At 36.1% G+C, this 18299-nt stretch overlaps 1 protein-coding gene across 3 annotated transcripts; it reads left to right on the plus strand.

Annotated features, from left to right (window-relative positions):
- Positions 1-489: 489 nt before the first annotated feature.
- On the plus strand, positions 490-18063 carry INX2_1 (Innexin inx2; the record flags this gene model as incomplete). 3 transcript variants are annotated; one of them, XM_051212616.1, is made up of 3 exons in its annotated part: positions 490-746; positions 14821-15204; positions 16684-18063. In XM_051212616.1, the coding sequence occupies 2 exons, from the start codon at positions 14883-14885 to the stop codon at positions 17775-17777; spliced, it is 1416 nt and encodes a 471-aa protein (XP_051072806.1). In that variant the 3' UTR covers positions 17778-18063. The 3 variants fall into 3 exon arrangements, with proteins under 3 accessions (XP_051072806.1, XP_051072807.1, XP_012796500.2); XM_051212617.1 differs by lacking the exon at positions 490-746 and adding an exon at positions 9422-14516; XM_012941046.3 differs by lacking the exon at positions 490-746 and adding an exon at positions 14584-14713.
- Positions 18064-18299: the final 236 nt, after the last annotated feature.

Consider the following 18299-nt stretch of genomic DNA (forward strand, 5'->3'; position numbering starts at 1 on the left):
TCTCTCGTAAGACCAATAGCTCCAGAGTTCGAATTTGGCGAGCAGAATCGTGGATAAAACAACCATTCAATAGTTCCAAATATTCAATAAAAGTATCTATTTCAATCAAATATTCTACAAAAAAACATTTTGGATATTTTAACCATATACTTCATATTGATTGTACAAATTGCTGTACTACTGAATTATTCTTTATTTTTATATAACCATGAACATCTATTTCATTAAACATGAATTACACCATGAACTTTTCCAAAAACAAAACAAAAAATGAACCAGTACATTAGATACTATTAATTATTCTTATTTTTGTTTAAATATTGACATTATATGGCGGGTTTTCGTGTGTGTGTGTGTGTGTGTTCATTTCATTTGTTTATATAAAATCAACATTTAAAATTACTTTTAGGTCACACCAATTCAATCGATCAATGATTGGTTAAAAATTTGAAAAAAAACCAAAAAAATAAAATAATAATTAGGCGATTTCTGATTGGTTCATTATGAAATTTCAATGTTAAATATTTGAAAAAAAAGATATTGTGCAACGATTGTTTTTTTTTCAAAACAAAACAAAAAATCCTCTTACCAACCTCATGTCAGTATAATTTAGACGACGATATATATATGTGTGTGTGTTATTAGAGAGGAAAACAAAGCAGAGTTGGATTATTTTACTATTTCAACGTATTTGCAACAAGAATTTAGTATACGAAGTGTTCATTTCCTATTCATTTTAATAACAAGTAAGTTTGTATTCATATCATATTGTTATTATATAACTATTGTTATAACTGAAATGATTGTATTTCTTATAATGGAATGCTTTTTAATATCAGAAAAGGTTTTTGTGGATATTATAATGATTTCAATAGTTGAGATCATGAGTCAATTGAAGCTAGACCGCCATCATAGAAAACCTGGAAGTACTAAACGGTCGATCCGTCCTATTGTGGGACTCTTCATCAGTGTTCATCCACGATTCCACCTTGTGAGATTCGAACCCAGGATCTTTCAGTCTTGCTCACGAAAACTCAACCTCTAGACTACCGAGTTGACCGGTATCCGACGGTGTTAATGTCTAACTTCAACTAATCCACGAAATTGAACGACACATCCACCACTGTCATCAGTGAGTTACTATCTCACAACAGACACGGTTGAACTCTGTTGTTCACTGATTCTCACTAAAACTCCAGGAAATACCTCTTGACATTAATATTGTTGAATGCCGTCTCAGCAGTCTAGAGGTTTTTAGTGCTCGAGCGTGGAATACATTTTTCTCTTTTTCGTTTAATCATAATTGAAAATAGGGTAACCTTATGTAGTTAGGGCATTTAATTAGGAAATTATTTCTCATTTATTACTAACCAGAGATAATTAGTAGTTAATCAGAAACTATTATATGAAGGAGGAAATATTTATTAAGTAGTGTGAAAAACATGATCAATTAATAATTGGAAATATAAACTTTAGGATAAATACTGAGTTTAAAGATACTACTTAACACTTGAACTGTATCAGTAATATATATCTATTCGTGTATTTTTAACTATTCAAATCTTACTTACATTTTGTCAATGTTCAGATGATAGTGTGTATGGAATTCACTTTATTTGAAAAGTCTAAGTAAGTTAAGTTTATTGTGTGGCGATCATTATCAACATTAGAATATCACATTGAATTTCTAATCAACGTTCATTGTACATAATAAATCTGTTATATCCCAACGAGAATAGTGGATAGTAACTATTGGGATCTATTTATGGACAAATATCATACGTATAGTCTTAATGTATAATTATTTAGTAGCTAGACACTGTATATCTGTACTCCTCTTATTACAAGCTTCCACTTGACTTATAGACTGTTATGATACGATTTACCGTCCTCGAGTTATGCCCAGTCTATTAATTACACTCTTCCACGCTCACAGTCACATTTGGCTAAGTCTTGTACAAATGTTTTTCCTACTTTATTGGTTCTACATGGTCTGTTTAGCTGGTGTATATAAAATCAGTACGTTTGAAATAAATGATTCATATCATGGAGGCTGAGATTGATGTTCCGGACTTAACGGGCAGTGTTGGGCGAAAAGAAGTATCGATAAGGATTCTAGACTGCTCATACTCGGTTTAATGCGCCATTGGTCCGGTTGAGAATTCGCTGTTCTCCAAATGGCGGTATCATTACGTCATATATTATAAGGGGCACAAGGCCCACAATATATAGAAAAATCTACCTTAGTTAAATTAAAGAATGAATGTTATACCTTGACATACTTTATAATGTCAACGAACTATCTTCGATATGATCTGATCCTGTCAAATTCTCCAAAGAAACCGTTCAAAAAGATGCAACTGAAAAACGGACTCAGATACTAATTAAGTTGCTAAGGAAGATGTAAGATGGGTTTATTATTAATTGGGATATTTATTTTTAACGATAAAAATAAATTCACTATCGTATATATTCAATTTCAGTTTTTAGGTGATTCTTCAATGAATATTTCTTAAATAGTTTCCAGGCTATTGCAATGATATGTGTGTATTTTATGCATACAACAATAGTATCCCAACAAACGATACAGAATTCTGTGAACATAAACTGTAGTGGCTAAGGTTCGTTTATCATCAATCACCTTGATAACTGTTATTATATAAATCTCAACGATGTTTGAAATCAGAAGGCAATAAGAAGCGGTGACTACCATTTATTAGCCGATAGTACAGACAACAAAGTTATAAGTACATCGAGCGAATTTAAAGCAGAGAGGCTAATGTTTGTGTAATAGAGAATAAAGTGGTGAACTTATAGTCAAATCGAATATGGCTCATCTAGGCAAGGCAAAGGTTAACAATAGGATTCGAGTACATATATACATGGGGAAGAGCATGATAATGAAGCTATGAACATTCTAGCTAGGGAAAGATAATATGAGTAGTCTGTCTCATTTGGTCAAGAATACACGTTTATACAGACAAGATAGTGATCATAAATAGTACAAGGAAATAGATGAATTGTTACCATTCGAATAACATTGTTTATTAAATGAGTTGATAAAAGACTTACTTACTTACTTACTTACTCCTGTTACTCTGCCTGGAGCCCCCCGGGGGCTATTGCCGGCCCCAAGCCCGGATAAAGGAGGAGGGTTGGGCATGGGGTTAGCGACCCCATCCCGTGGAAGACTAAATCGCTAAAAAAAACGCTAAACAGAAAAAATTATTCAAACCTTTTAAACTCTACCCTGGGAGTCAGAAGGTTTTCATTTCGAAGAACTATGACGCCTCATGATGAAAGCCGAGTTCCTTCGGAAAATACGAGACCGACGCTCATTCTGACAACCACAGCAACCATTTATTTAGGTACATGGAGTTAATAAAAGAGCTTAACAAAATTTAACTATAAACGAAATGAATCATGGCGGCGTTGTTATAACACTCAGATTAAACTGTATTGCTACTTCTAAACCAATTGTCTGTTTAAATTCATTTTGATTACAACTGAAATTTACATCAGATTTCTCTATCCAATATAACATTTGGTAAGACTATAATTTATCTACAACATTCGAGTAACGCTAAAGTCACCTTAAGAGTGTTCATTTAATAACTAGGATGAAATAGGGCTTATAAATTAATGTGTGGAATTAGAATGATGATTTACAGTTGATGGTCAATGTCAAGAATTGGATTTAGGGTTTTCGTCACGAACTGACATCAGCTATAATGTCACAAAAGTATTTTACTAAATGAGTGGATAAACTTTGAGCCAAAATCTGAGACCTCTTATCTTATACCTAATTGGTTCGTTTATAAATTATAGTCTCACCTAAGAGTTTCCAAGTACTTTACTATCCATATCAATGTATGATAAACAGAATAATGAAACAGAATGTTCGAAATTTCTTCATTTAAATTGTCAAATGCAGCCAAATACAGTTTGTAATTTGATTTGTCAAAATTACAAGATAACAAAAACAGTAAAATCCATACAAGAATGATTGTGCAAAAAGGAATAGATTTAATTGTATTATAACATTTTGATTGAGATCATGAACCGATTGATGTTAGACTACCATAGAAAACCTGGAAGCACTAGATGGCCATTTCGTCCTAGTATGGGATTCTTCAGCAGTGCGAACACACGATACCGCTCGCGGGATTCGAACACAGGACCTAGAGTCTCGCGCGCAAACGCTTAACCTACTAAACTACTGGGCCGGCACCCAATGGTGTTAATGTATTATTATTATTTGCTTTGTAAAAGTAACATCAATACTAGGTTTTGTCGAAATTTCTTTGATCACTTATCTTTCTATGCCCACTTTCTAAGTGTCTGTTTGGAGATGAGACTGGTCTTTAATTTTATCGAGCAGTCTTTTGTAGTGAAGAACAAAAGTAAAGACAATCGAATGTGTCCGAATACAAAATTACAGGATATCTTAGTAAAATCTGAGAACCATACAGTAACTACTTCATTTGCACAATGTCAATCAATCGGCTCAGACTTTGTTTCCATACCAATCATTTTCTATTCCCTTTTCTTCAGTCTTGGGTTCGAACCCCGCGATCGAAATCATCGATGTGCATTGCTGATGAGTTTCGTACTAGGATGAAACAGCTATCCAGTACTTTCAGGTTTATCATGGTGATCTACCTTTAATTGACTGATGAATTCAACTAGTAAATTACTAAAATCTCCACAAAACTTCCCCTTCTGATAATGACATAACTGTGTAGACTGTAATCATTTATTTTCAGAAATATTTGTTGATCAATATAAAGTCACATTATTCATTCTTTTCTTGTTTGAAGAAATCAAAATTGACTAGAACACCTAGTCTGATATAATTAACATTCCCTAGAAATCATTCCTTCCTTTCTTAGTTTATTCTATCAATATTGTATCTATACAATAGTCACATTTATTTCTTCTTACATTTTATAGTCTGATAAAGAAATATGAAGAAACTATGGGAAAATGTCATATTTTATTGGCTGACATTAAATAGTTTTATTATATAATGTGTAGTTTCATTTGTCATTTTATGGTGCACACTTTAAGTACATTTTTACTTTATTTTCAAGTGACTACTATTAGAATGGTATTATCTACAAATTTTTCCTTACATTTGTTACTCTCAAGGAGGTATAGGCCGTCGACTAGCATTCTCCAACCCACTCTGTCCTGGGCTATCCGTTCTAGTTCTATCCAATTGTTATTCATTCATTTCATATCTGTTTCCGTTTCTCGACGTAATGTGTTCTTTAGTCTTCTTCTCCTCTGCCTGGAGCCCCTCTTGGGCTACTGCTGGTCTCAAGCCCGGCTTAAAGAGAAGGGTTGGACATGGGGTTAGCGACCCCATCCCGTAGAAAACTAACTCGCTAAAAAAACGCCAACCAGAAAAAATTATTCAAACCTTTTAAACTCTACCCTGGCAGTCAAAAGGTCTTCATTTGGAAGAACTATGACGCCGCATGATGAAAGCCGAATTCCTTCGGAAGTTACGAGGCCGATGCCCCTTCTGACAACCAGAGCAACCATTAATTTAGGTACATGGAATGTTCGTACAATGTGGGACATCGGGAAAGCCTTCCAAATTTCTGCAGAAATGAGGAGATACAACCTAGAGGTGCTTGGGATCAGTGAAGCACATTGGACGCAAGTTGGACAACAACGACTAGCTTCAGGAGAGCTCCTGTTATACTCCAACCATGAAGAAGAAAATGCCCCACATACACAAGGAGTTGCATTGATGCTATCCAAACTAGCGCAAAATGCGCTTATAGGATGGGAATCTCATGGACTAAGGACCTTCAAATCCTCCTTCAGAACAAAGGAAGAGGGCATTTCAATGAACATCATCCAATGCTATGCGCCTACCAACTACTACAATGAAGACGCTAAACATAAATTCTACGATAGGCTGCAGTCAATTGTCGAGAAGTGCCCAACAAAGGACCTGACCATTCTGATGGGAGATTTCAATGGCAAGGTTGGAACGGACAACACTGGATATGAAGACATCATGGGACGACACGGACTGGGAGAAAGGAACGTGTTGAGGCTAATGTCCTCAATATCTGGCTCCAATAAATAATATCCCGTAAACTGAGTATTTAAGGTAGGCTTAATCTCCTAGTAGAATTACGGATATACTCGAGATTATTAAAAAGCCTGAACACCAGTTATAGAGATAGTTTATTGATAATGAATAATAATAATCCACAAGCGTTCGGTGAGCAAGCACACGATGAAGCAGGGAGAGAGAGAGAGTGTGTGAGTCTGTTAAAAATCCATATATATTTGAGAGTTAATCGGGTGTGAATAGATTATCGATTATCTGCACATTGAAACCAATAGGAAAATAGCTTAAGAGTTAATGTACAGACATACTTTCGATCATACACACCGAAATTAACATAGTGAATTGAGTCTGAGTTACAATGACTAGATAAATGATACAGTAGTGAAATGGGCTTGCCACATAAGCTCCCATCCAGAACATTGATGTTTTTATGTACCAAAAAAAAATTGGATTAACATCTATGTTCGACAAAGAGATAAAGAACGGAACTGTTTTTAAAATAAAAGTACAACTCAATATGATGAGTAAGTGTTAAATTGTAATAACAGCTTGTGTGTTGAAACGTTTCATATCATGTATATACAAGTGTATATTTAACATTAATGAATTATATAAAGTTAAAATGTAAGCATAATGATGATCCGTGGGGCCAATAAATAAAAAAAATAGTAATCAAAATAAAGTAGGATCTTTATGTGTTATAAGAGTAGTCTCAGGATTTGGTCTAGATAAATATAGTGGTTGCTACATACCTATCTGGCCAATGTACTCTTCTTCCTGATCTTGTTGTAGTTTGTGCTGCTGCTGAATTTTGATGTGAAGTATTGTTTGTTACAGATAGTTTGAATGGTGCTTGCTCTGCTGCAGGTTTAGACGGTTTTACAGTTGTGTGTTTTTCAGTGTTCTCTAGAAACGCTGGTTTTACTATGTCGATGCTAACAGTATCATGTTTACCTGCTCTCTCCATTGTAACCGTTTTAGTATCCTTTCGGATGATTTTAAAAGGGCCGTCGTAAGGAGTCTGTAACGGCTGTCGTACTCTATCATTTCTGACGAATACATGTGAGCATTTGTCTAGTTCATTGGGTACGAATGATTTCATCTTTTTGGGTTCGTGGTTTAACGGACCTAATGGATTCCATCTGCTGTTTTAATTGTTGTACGTAGTTGGTTATATCTGCTGGAATATCTGTTGCACGGTCAAAAAATTCACCAGGTAAACGTAACGTTGTTCCATAAACCAACTCAGCAGCACAACAACCGAGGTCTTGTTTGATGGTTGAGCGAATGCCTAATAGTATCAAAGGAAGCTTGACATCCCATTTGTAATCCCCTCGTGCGGCCATCAAAGAGGCTTTTAACTGTCTATGGAACCTTTCTATCATTCCATTAGCAGACGGATGATAAGCAGTGGTTCTAATTCTCTTTATACCGAAAGTATCTGTAAGTTGCTGAAATAGTTTGCTTTCGAATTGCGTTCCACGGTCAGTCGTAATTGTTGTAGGGAGACCGAAGTTTGTAATCCAGTGTTTCACCAGCTTCTTCGCCACTGTTGATGCTGATGTGTCTTTTAACGGAACAGCTATGGGCCATCTCGTAAATCTATCTATACATGTTAATATATGCGTGTAACCATTAGAAATCGGTAACGGTCCAACAATGTCGATATGAATATGGTCGAACCTAGCGCTAGCGGCGGTAAAAATTCCTGTAGGAGATATGATGTGCCTATGTATTTTTGACTTTTGGCATTGGATACATTCCCGTGACCATTTTCGTACGTCTTTGTTTATTTTTGGCCATACAAATCTATCTGTGACAAGCTTTAAAGTGGCTTTTATACCTGGATGAGATATATTGTGTAATTTCTCAAAAATATTTCGTCTCATACCGTAAGGTACAAAAGGGCGAGTTTTACCTGTTGAGGTATCACAAGTTAAGGTGTCCTTGTTGTTTATGGGGATGTTTTGGAATAATAATTTCGTTTCCTTAGACTGCAAAAGTTTTTGTAGCTCCGTATCGAGCTTTTGATGCTTTGCCATTTCTTGATAGTCTATATCAGGGATCGAGAAGGTATTGATATTTAATCTCGATAGTGCATCTGCTGCCTCATTTGCATTGCCTTTAATATAGCGTATATCAGCTGTAAATTGTGAAATGAATTCTAGTTGACGAATTTCGCGCGGACTGTATTTATCATGATTGTGCATCAAGGACTTAGAGGTTTGTGATCAGTATATATCGTGAAAGAATTGCCTTCTAACATGTAGCGAAAGTGTTTGATGGGTAAGTAGATAGCCAACAGTTCTCTACCGAATGTGCTATATTTCGTTTGCGTTGCGTTTAGCTTTTTTGAGAAAAATGCAAGGGGTTGCCATTGTTCATTGACACGTTGCTGAAGTACAGCACCTACTGCTACATTAGAAGCGTCGGTCATTATTGCTAAAGGCGCATCAACCTTTCGTCGTGCGAGTAATACCTCTGTGCTTAAAGCGCTTTTCAACTGATCAAATGCTTGAATTGCTTGCGGTGTCATTGCTAATGATTTAGCTCGTCCCCTTAATAAATCAGTTAGTGGTTTTGCTAAGTCTGCACATTTAGGGATAAAACGTCTGTAAAAGTTGATCATCCCAAGGAAACGTCGTAGTTTCTTGAATGAATCAGGCAAAGGATAATTTTTGATGGCTTTGTGTTTCCTCAGGAACTGGTTTAATGCCTTGATTATCAAGTACGTGACCTAAAAAGGTGAGGGATTGTTTTCCGAACTCACATTTGTCAGGATTGACTGCTAACCCATACTCGTTTAGCTTCTCAAAAAGCATTTTCAGATGAGTTAGATGTTCATTTTCATCTTTGCTTGCTATAAGTAGGTCATCTATGTAAGCATACACAGACGGTAAGCCCCGTACCACTTGGTCAATAAAACGCTGGAAACTTTGTGCAGCATTCCTTAATCCGAAGGGCATGCGGACGAATTCTTATAGTCCAAAGGGGGTAGTAATGGCTGTTTTGGGAACATCGTCCGGATGAATTGGAATGTGATGGTAAGCACGGACGAGATCAATCTTTGAAAAAATCGACACGTCAGATAGGCTATGAGTGAAGTCATGCAAATGTGGGAGAGGGTATCTATCTGGTATGGTCCGGCTGTTGAGAGCTCTATAGTCACCGCACGGTCTAACTTCGGAAGAGTTTTTCTTAGGTACCATATGGAGCGGTGATGCCCACGGACTATCGGAGGGGCGTATGATGCCCAACTCAATCATTTTGTTGAATTCGTTCTTTGCGATAGCCAGACGAGAGGGATCAAGGCGTCTTGGATGTGCGAACACTGGTGGACCCTCTGTCTTTATGTGGTGTACGACGGTATGCGTCGGTTTGTCGTGTTTGAAACTCGGTTGTAATAAGTCTGGAAACTGATTAAGTAAATTGACGTATTTGTCGTCCTCGTGATGAGGTTTAACTAATAAATGTATGGAAGTCTCATTTGATATAATTCCTCTAATTTCCTTACTCTGTTCGGCAAAGACAAGTTTCCTATTTCTGACGTCTACCAGTATTTTGTGGAATTACAGAAAATCAATGCCGATTATAGGAACGAGGACGTCCGCTATGATGAAACTCCATGAAAAATTAGATTTAGGACCGAAATTTAATTGTAACCGCCTTTTGCCGTACGTCTTGATGTCAGACCTGTTTGCTGCTTGTAGTTTTAGTTTGGGGTCAGGTGTGTTTTTCTCGAGTGCAGTAGGTGGCACTACACTAACCTCTGCCCCAGTGTCGACTAAAAACTGTGTGTCGGTTCTTTTGTCTGTAACATATAATAGACGACTGTCTTGAGAGTTGTGGTCAGTGAGTGCAGTCGTCATTAACCGGCGGTCTTGACGTCCCTTTTTCTGTGTGCTTGCAAAGTTACAAGGCGGAGTACATTTTCTAGCTTGTTTGCCATATGTTCTATGGTACCAACAAATGTTGTGTCTAGTAGTGCTTGGACTACGTCGTCTAGGGCTTGTGGATGTTCCTCTACGCTTACTGTGGAAGGCATTCAATAATTGGATCTGAGCTATCTGTTTGGTAAGGGTATCAACTGATCATCGTAACTCGGCGATCTCGTCAGTTGAGCCTGATTGGATTTGAGATACAGGGTGAGTCTTAGACCGTTCGTAAATTCTGTCGGCTATGTCTGCTAGCCTATCAAAATCGACGTCTTCGTCTCCAATTGCAAGTATCTGTTGAATGTTTTGAGGGAGACGTCTGAGCCACAATTGATATAGTAGACGTTTGTCTACTGTACGATTTCTTAATAAGTTTGTCATGTGGCGATTTAACTGTGATGGTGTATTGTCACCTAGCTCCACGTTGGCTAAAAGTTGATCAATTGTTAGTTGGTCGGTGAGAGATGTGACTCGAATGACCTCTCTTTTTAGACAATCGAATGGTGAGTCAGGATCCGGCTTAAAAATGATATCAGGCACTTGTTCAATGACGACATCCGCCAGCAGTGAGTTTGCGTAACTAAATTTCGTACTCTGATTTGTGATTTTGTTTGCAACAAAAAAGCTTTCTAAGCGAGAAAACCCGAGTTCAGCCTTTCGTGGATTAAAAATAGGTAAAAGTACAGAAATGGCACCCATGGAAATAGATTTAGATGATAGGCTTAGCGAACTATCAACTGACATGGTACGAAGGAGCAATAATAATAAAAAACTGAGGTTTGAAATATAAAATATGAAGAAATCAAAAATAACAACAAAAAATATATAAGACTCACAGAAAAGAAAAATTGTCACTTTGGGTATATAAATGAGAATATACAGTAATAATTCCAAAGGAACAATGTTATGGATGGATTTATTATGACTGTCAATGGATTGTTATTAATTATAATAATAATTCCAATATGAAGTCCTTTATGATACGCTTGAGGAGAATGCAGCAGACTTTGTAGGAAAATGGTACGCGTTCTAAAGGTGGGTCACCAATATGTTGAGGCTAATGTCCTCAATAAACGAAAATGGTGAGAGGTTTGCAAATCTATGTGCCTTCAATAAACTGGTCATAGGCGGCACCATATTTCCACATAAACGCATACACAAAACCACATGGACTTCATCGGGTCACACCACGCAAAACCAAATCGACCATATCTGCATCAACAAAACGTTCAGGAGGACGATGGAAGACGTGAGAACCAAGAGAGGAGCTGATATAGCATCAGATCATCACTTGCTGGTCGCCAAGATGAAATTGAAACTCAATAAGTACTGGACAATGGGGCGGACAATATCACAAAAGTTCAATACGGCCTTTCTTCAGGACACTAACAAACTCAACAAATTCAAGATAGTCCTAAGCAACAAGTTCCAGGCCTTTCATGATCTACTCAATGGAGAAGGAACTACTATGGAGAGCAACTGGAAGGGGATCAAAGGGGCAATCACTTCAACATGTCATGAGGTCCTGGGCCACGAGAAACACCATCAAAAGGAATGGATCACTGTCGATACACTGGATAAGATTCAAGAAAAGAGGAACAAGAAGGCAGCAATCAATACCAACCGAACAAGAGCAGAAAAAGCCAAGGCACAAGCTGAATACACAGAAGTTAACAAACAAGTGAAAAGGAGCATCAGAACTGACAAACGTAAATATGTGGAAGATTTAGCAACGACGGCGAAAAAGGCTGCAAGAGGAGGAAACATGAGACAACTGTATGACACGACAACGAAACTCTCTGGAAATCGCCGCAAACCAGAACGACCAGTGAGAAGCAAGGAGGGCGAGGTAATCACCAACATTGAAGAGCAACGAAACAGGTGGGTAGAACACTTCAAAGAACTCTTGAATCGACCAGCTCCACTGAACCCACCCAACATCGAAGCAGCACCCACGGACCTCCCAATCAATGTTGGCCCACCAACAATTGAAGAAATCAGCATGGCCATCAGACAAATCAAGAGTGGCAAAGCAGCAGGACCAGACAACATTCCCGCAGAGGCACTGAAAGCAGACGCAGCGGCAACTGCAAGGATACTTCACATTCTCTTCAATAAGATTTGGGATGAGGAACAAGTACCAACAGACTGGAAAGAAGGACTTCTGATCAAAATACCGAAGAAAGGCGATCTCAGCAAGTGTGATAACTACAGGGGCATCACTCTTCTCTCAATACCGGGAAAAGTCTTCAACAGGGTATTGTTAAACAGGATGAAGGACTGCGTAGACGCCCAACTTCGAGACCAACAGGCAGGATTCCGTAAGGATAGATCGTCTACAGACCGAATCGCAACTCTACGGATCATTGTGGAACAATAAATTGAGTGAAATTCTTCACTCTTCATCAAGTACATTGACTACGAAAAGGCATTTGATAGCATGGACAGGACAACACTATGGAAACTTCTTCGATACTACGGCGTGCCTCAGAAGATAGTCAACATCATACGGAATTCATATGATGGATTTAACTGCGAAATTGTTCGTGGAGGACAGTTGACAAAGTCGTTCGAAATAAAGACCGATGTCACGCATGGTTGCTTACTTTCACCCTTTCTCTTTCCCCTGGTGATCGACTGGATCATGAAGACGTCAACATCTGAAGGGAAACGTGGGATACAATGGATATCTAGGATGCAGCTGGACGACCTAGACTTCGCAGATGATCTGGCCCTTCTATCCCAAACGGAACAACAAATGCGGGAGGAGACGTCCAGTGTAGCAGCAGCCCCAGCAGCAGTAGGTCTCAATATACACAAAGAGAAAAGCAGGATTCTCCGATACAACACAGCATACACCAATCCAATCACAATTGACGGGGAGGCTTTGGAAGATGTAAAAACCTTTACATATCTGGGCAGCATCATTGATGAACAGGGTGGATCTGATGCAGATGTGAAGGGGCGGATCGGCAAAGCAAGAGCAGCACATTTACAACTGAGGAACATCTGGAACTCAAAGCGACTGTCCACAAGCCAACACCAAGGTCAGGATTTTCAATACAAATGTCAAAACAGTTCTACTGTATGGGGCGGAAACCTGGAAAACTACGAAAGCCATCATCCAGAAGATACAAATGTTTATTAACAGTTGTCTAGTCATTGGAGTAAAAGCTTGTTACCGACTTAGTGTTTACTGACTGAACATTGAATAGTTCGTTGAGTATAATAATAATAAAGAGGTGTTTCTCTTGCAGGTGGAGAGGTAAAATATTAGAAATATATCCTCAACAAAACATGAGCATTTTTCGGCTGTTCGTTTGATCAGTTGGCAAATATTCTGGTCATATTCTAGAGATGGAATTCTAGAAACTAAAAAATATTCACATTCAATATCTATGTATATAATAAAGTGTTATAACTTGTGATCGCCTATTAGAGGGCAGTGACGTATCGATCGAACCAAGGACGCGTAAACACATGCGAGCAGTCTAGAGTCCTGATTGGTCCTCAGATGGACCCCAAAATTACTATTCATTATTCTTGACGGGATATAACACACCCATTTTTTGAAGATCCGGAGTTGATATCCGGATTTTAAATTTTCCGAGTCCATCCTCCACCGCGAAATAATGTTGGATCCTCATATACCCAAGTTACAATTAATTTGACCATATTTAAAACATATTGAACAGAGAATCCAGTAAAATTGACCAGATAGTTAGGATAAACGCCATTTAATTCGAAGTCATCAGAGTTCGAATATTCTGAGATACTGTTATCAATTTTATTGGGAGCCTCATTTGTAAATAATGGATCATAAAGGTAATCAGCACCTATCAAAATTGTATTAAGTTTCTGATCATTATTTGATGCATGTGACTTATTTCCTGGTAAAAGAGAATCTCGATAATTAGGTTCGTCAGAAACCTCTGTCGCAGAATGATGAGATCCATTTGGAGCAGCCGCATTCAGTGTACTGCTCGATTTGTTTTCTGTTTGATACGCGGTTATTGCGACAATTCTATGAACATTTAACAGGGCGTCTGTTTTTGAGCTGGATAAGTCACTGTCTGCACATGCTTTTACGGGGATCTTTAATACAAACGTCAAGACAGTTCTACTGTACGGATCTGAAACTTAGAGAACTACTACAACCATCATCAACAAGGTACAAGTATTTATAAATAGCTGTCTACACAGGATATTGAATGTTCATTGACTGAATGCTATCCGCAACAGCCTACTGTGGCAAATAACAAACCATATTCCATTTGAAAAGAAAAATAGGAAAGAGGTGAATAGGACATACATTACGGAAATCATCAAACTTCATTACGAAACAAATGATAACTTGAAATCTTGAAAGGCGACAGAAAAGTAGAAGACTAAAGCATATACTACACCGGGAAAGTGAATCAGACATTGTAAGCCATTAGAAACAACTGTAAATGTTTTTACAAGACAAAGTTGGATGAAGAGTGTTGGTGAGTGATTTGTGCTTGACTTTAATTTTTCTATAATTTATTTTAAATATTTTCAATTGTTGAGATTATGAGTCAATTAAAGCTAGACTACTATGGAAAACATGGAAGCACTGAACGGCTGTTTCGTCTTATTGTGGGACTCTTCAGCAGTGCATATCCACGAGTTCGCCTCGCGGGGTCTCCATCAAATGTAATTGGTAATTGTTAGTTAACATATAGATAGATAGATAGATAGATAGATAGATAGATATTCAAGACTAAGACATTCGTTATTCTTTTCTTTCTTGTTTTCTTTCTTTTCAAGGATTCTCCCTATTCAAACCAAAAAGAAAAAAGAAAAAAAGAAAAGTATCATTTGAAGAAAAAATGGTTTTAGAATTTGGTCTTGGTTTTATAGATCGTTTAACTGGTGCAAAAACGACTGCCTATACACATTTAGAAGATTTAGCTGATAGATTAAATCATTTTATTAGTTGTGTTATAATATTAATGTTATCTGGTGTAACAATGGCTAATGTATATTTTCTTAGACCAATTTCATGTACATTACCAACATCACCAGATAATAAATTTAATGAATTTGCTGAATCTGTATGTTGGGTACGTGGTACAATAGCAATACGTGAAAATGATCAAATGCCATTAACAGATGAAGATTGGGATCAATTACGTGATAAAGCTGATATGTGTAAGTGATCATTATAGATATATATTCATATAACACTGATTCCTTTATTGAAGTTAGTTAATATATATGTATACTGACTTACGCTTGTTACTCTTCATGGAGGAGCGTAGACCGTTTACCATCATTCTATATCCAATTCTGTCCTGGACAATTCTTCCCAGTTGTTTCTAATCACCATTCATCCTATTCGTGTCGATTTCTAATTCCCAATACAGTGTATTCATTAGCTTTAATCTATTCCGCTTCCATTCAAGATTCAGAGTTAACACTTGCTTTGTGATTCAGTATGATGATTGCCGAAATATATGTCATATTTAATTTCATCATCTATTTCTTATTTCCTTTTTAACTGGAAGCCAGTTTATTCTCTCTTATAGAGTAGGCTGTTGATGGTAGTATCCAGCCAACAACGGACAGTGAGTATCTTGTGTAGACAATTGTTCATAAATACTTGTGCTTTCTTGAAGATTGATGTAGTAGTTCTCAACTTTTCAGCTCTGTACAGTAGAACTAACTATCTTGACATTCGTGTTGACGATTGTGACTTTGATATTGATTGACAAAACATATATGTATATCAATTTAATAATGAATAATACCGATAATATTCACTTTATTCAGTGTCATACATTTGATTACTATGAATAGTTCTCAGTAGAAAATATACAAAATTCCAATGAAATTCCCTGTTTACCAAAGATTTAACACGTACATATCAAAAATTATTCACTAAAACTTTTGAAATAATGATTACCTGACATTCATATTCATTCTTAAGTGTTTATGAACGATCTTACCGCATAATATCACTATTAAACCTAATTAATACATTTAAAATGATTGAGATCATGAGTCAATTGAAGCTAGACCACCACCATGAAAAACCTTGAAGCACTGGACGGCCGTTTTGACTCATTGTGGAACTCTCCAGCAGCGCGCGACCATGATCCCGACATAGTAACTCACTAATGACAATGATGGATATGTCGCTCAATTTCGTGGATTAGTTGAAGTTAGACATTAACAACGTTGGATGCCGGTCAGCTAAATGGTCTTGAGGTTAAGCGCTCGCGTATGACACTGACAGGTCCTAGGTTTAAATCTCGCAAAGTGGGATCGTGGATGAACACTGTTCAGATGTCCCACACTTTTACTACTGTAACTAAGTATTGCACCTAATGAGTGAATGAATGAATGAAGACCTTCTGACTCCCAGGGCAGAATTTAAATGGTTTGAATAATTCTTTCTGGTTAGCTTTTTTTTAGCGAGTAAGTTTTCTACGGGATGGGGTCGCCAACCCCATGCCCAACCCTCCTCCTTTATCCGGGTTCGGGACTGGCAGTAGCACCCGGAGGGACTCCAGGCGAAGTTAAGTATTGAATCTATTTTAAACATATACATCATTGAAATTCTTTCCTCATACTATATAGTGTCTCATTTCTTTCTTTATTATTTTCTTCTCTTTTTTTTAAATAAAGCCTTCTATCAATGGGTTCCATTCTGTTTATCAATACAAGCCATGTTATTTTTTATACCACATATTATATGGCAATCATTAGCAACACATTTATTAGGTGAAAATTTAGAATCTATATTAGATATGGCATATAAAGCAAATACAGCAGATGATTATATAAAACGTCAAAAATTTGTTGAATCAGCTGCATATCAATTATTTCGTTTAAGTTGTCAACATTATAATAATCATAATCATCCATTAACAAAATGGTCAAAAATTCAACAAAAATATTCAAACTACTCAATAAGTAGTTTATTTATTATTGGTAAACATATTGGTAATTATATATCAATCATATATATTATCATTAAATTATTATATTTAATGAATTTAATTGGACAATTATATATTATCAAAACATTATTAGGTTACCATGGTAACTTGTATCATTTTGGTAATCAATTAATATTAACTTTAAAATCAAAACATGAATGGATTGAAAGTGAATTTTTCCCAAGGCAAACATATTGTCCAATACAAGTACGTCATCTTGGTACTAAAAATAATTTATTTACAGCAATTTGTGCATTACCAGTAAATATGTTCAATGAAAAAATTTATATATTTTTATGGTTATGGATATTATTTGTAACAATGATTACAATTATTAGTATCATTAATTGGGTAATACGTTTTATTATCAAAAATTGTCAAACTACTTATATACAACATTATTTAGTAGTATCTATACAATCACAATTATTAGATAAATATTTTAATCATTCATTTGATTGTGATGGTTGTAATATACAATTAAATGATATACGTATACATCAATTTATTAAAAAATTTATTAAAAATGATGGTTATTTTTTAATACATATGTTACGTGATAATATTGGTGATATAATCACTGGGGAAATATTAAATCAATGGTGGCATATGTTTATTGATTATCATAAAGCATATATAAATAGAGAGAAACAATTAAAACAGAATGAGCATAATAATAATAATAATAAAGGGAAACAATATGATTATATGAATATAACATTAGATAATGATACAATATTAAATCCTAATTCAGATCAATCCAATGGCAATTTTGTTTAAAGCAATGCAATGCTCATAGTTACCATAGAAACCAAAACAACACCAACAACAACAAATGAAATGGTGGTAACTTTGTTTAAATTAGATATAATTTTCTATATGGAATACAACTATGATTAGGTGAATAGATCATGATCAACTTTGTTTTTGTTTTTTTCTTTTTTATGAATGTCATCAAATTTTTTGTTAAATGAATTATGTAACCATGTACAACTGAAAACAATCATGTACTGATCATTTTATGTCATTTCATAAAATCAAAAAAATTTTATTTCCTTTGAGAAAATGGTATTCTCATAATATTTTAATAGATCATTTTCATTGATAAATTAGATAGTTATTCATAAAATATAGTTTAGTATATTTTGGGACCATCGAGTAAGTAATTCAGTTGTTAGGAAACGGGTACTAGGTAAAAATGGCAAATCAATTGATGACGTAGTGAAACTTCATCAGTTGAGATGGCTGGGACACGTGTTACATATGCCCAACGACCGACTGCCTCGACGTGCGATGTTTTAT

This window comes from Schistosoma haematobium, chromosome ZW (assembly GCF_000699445.3).
Source record: "Schistosoma haematobium chromosome ZW, whole genome shotgun sequence".
NCBI classification, from domain to species: Eukaryota; Metazoa; Platyhelminthes; class Trematoda; order Strigeidida; family Schistosomatidae; genus Schistosoma; species Schistosoma haematobium.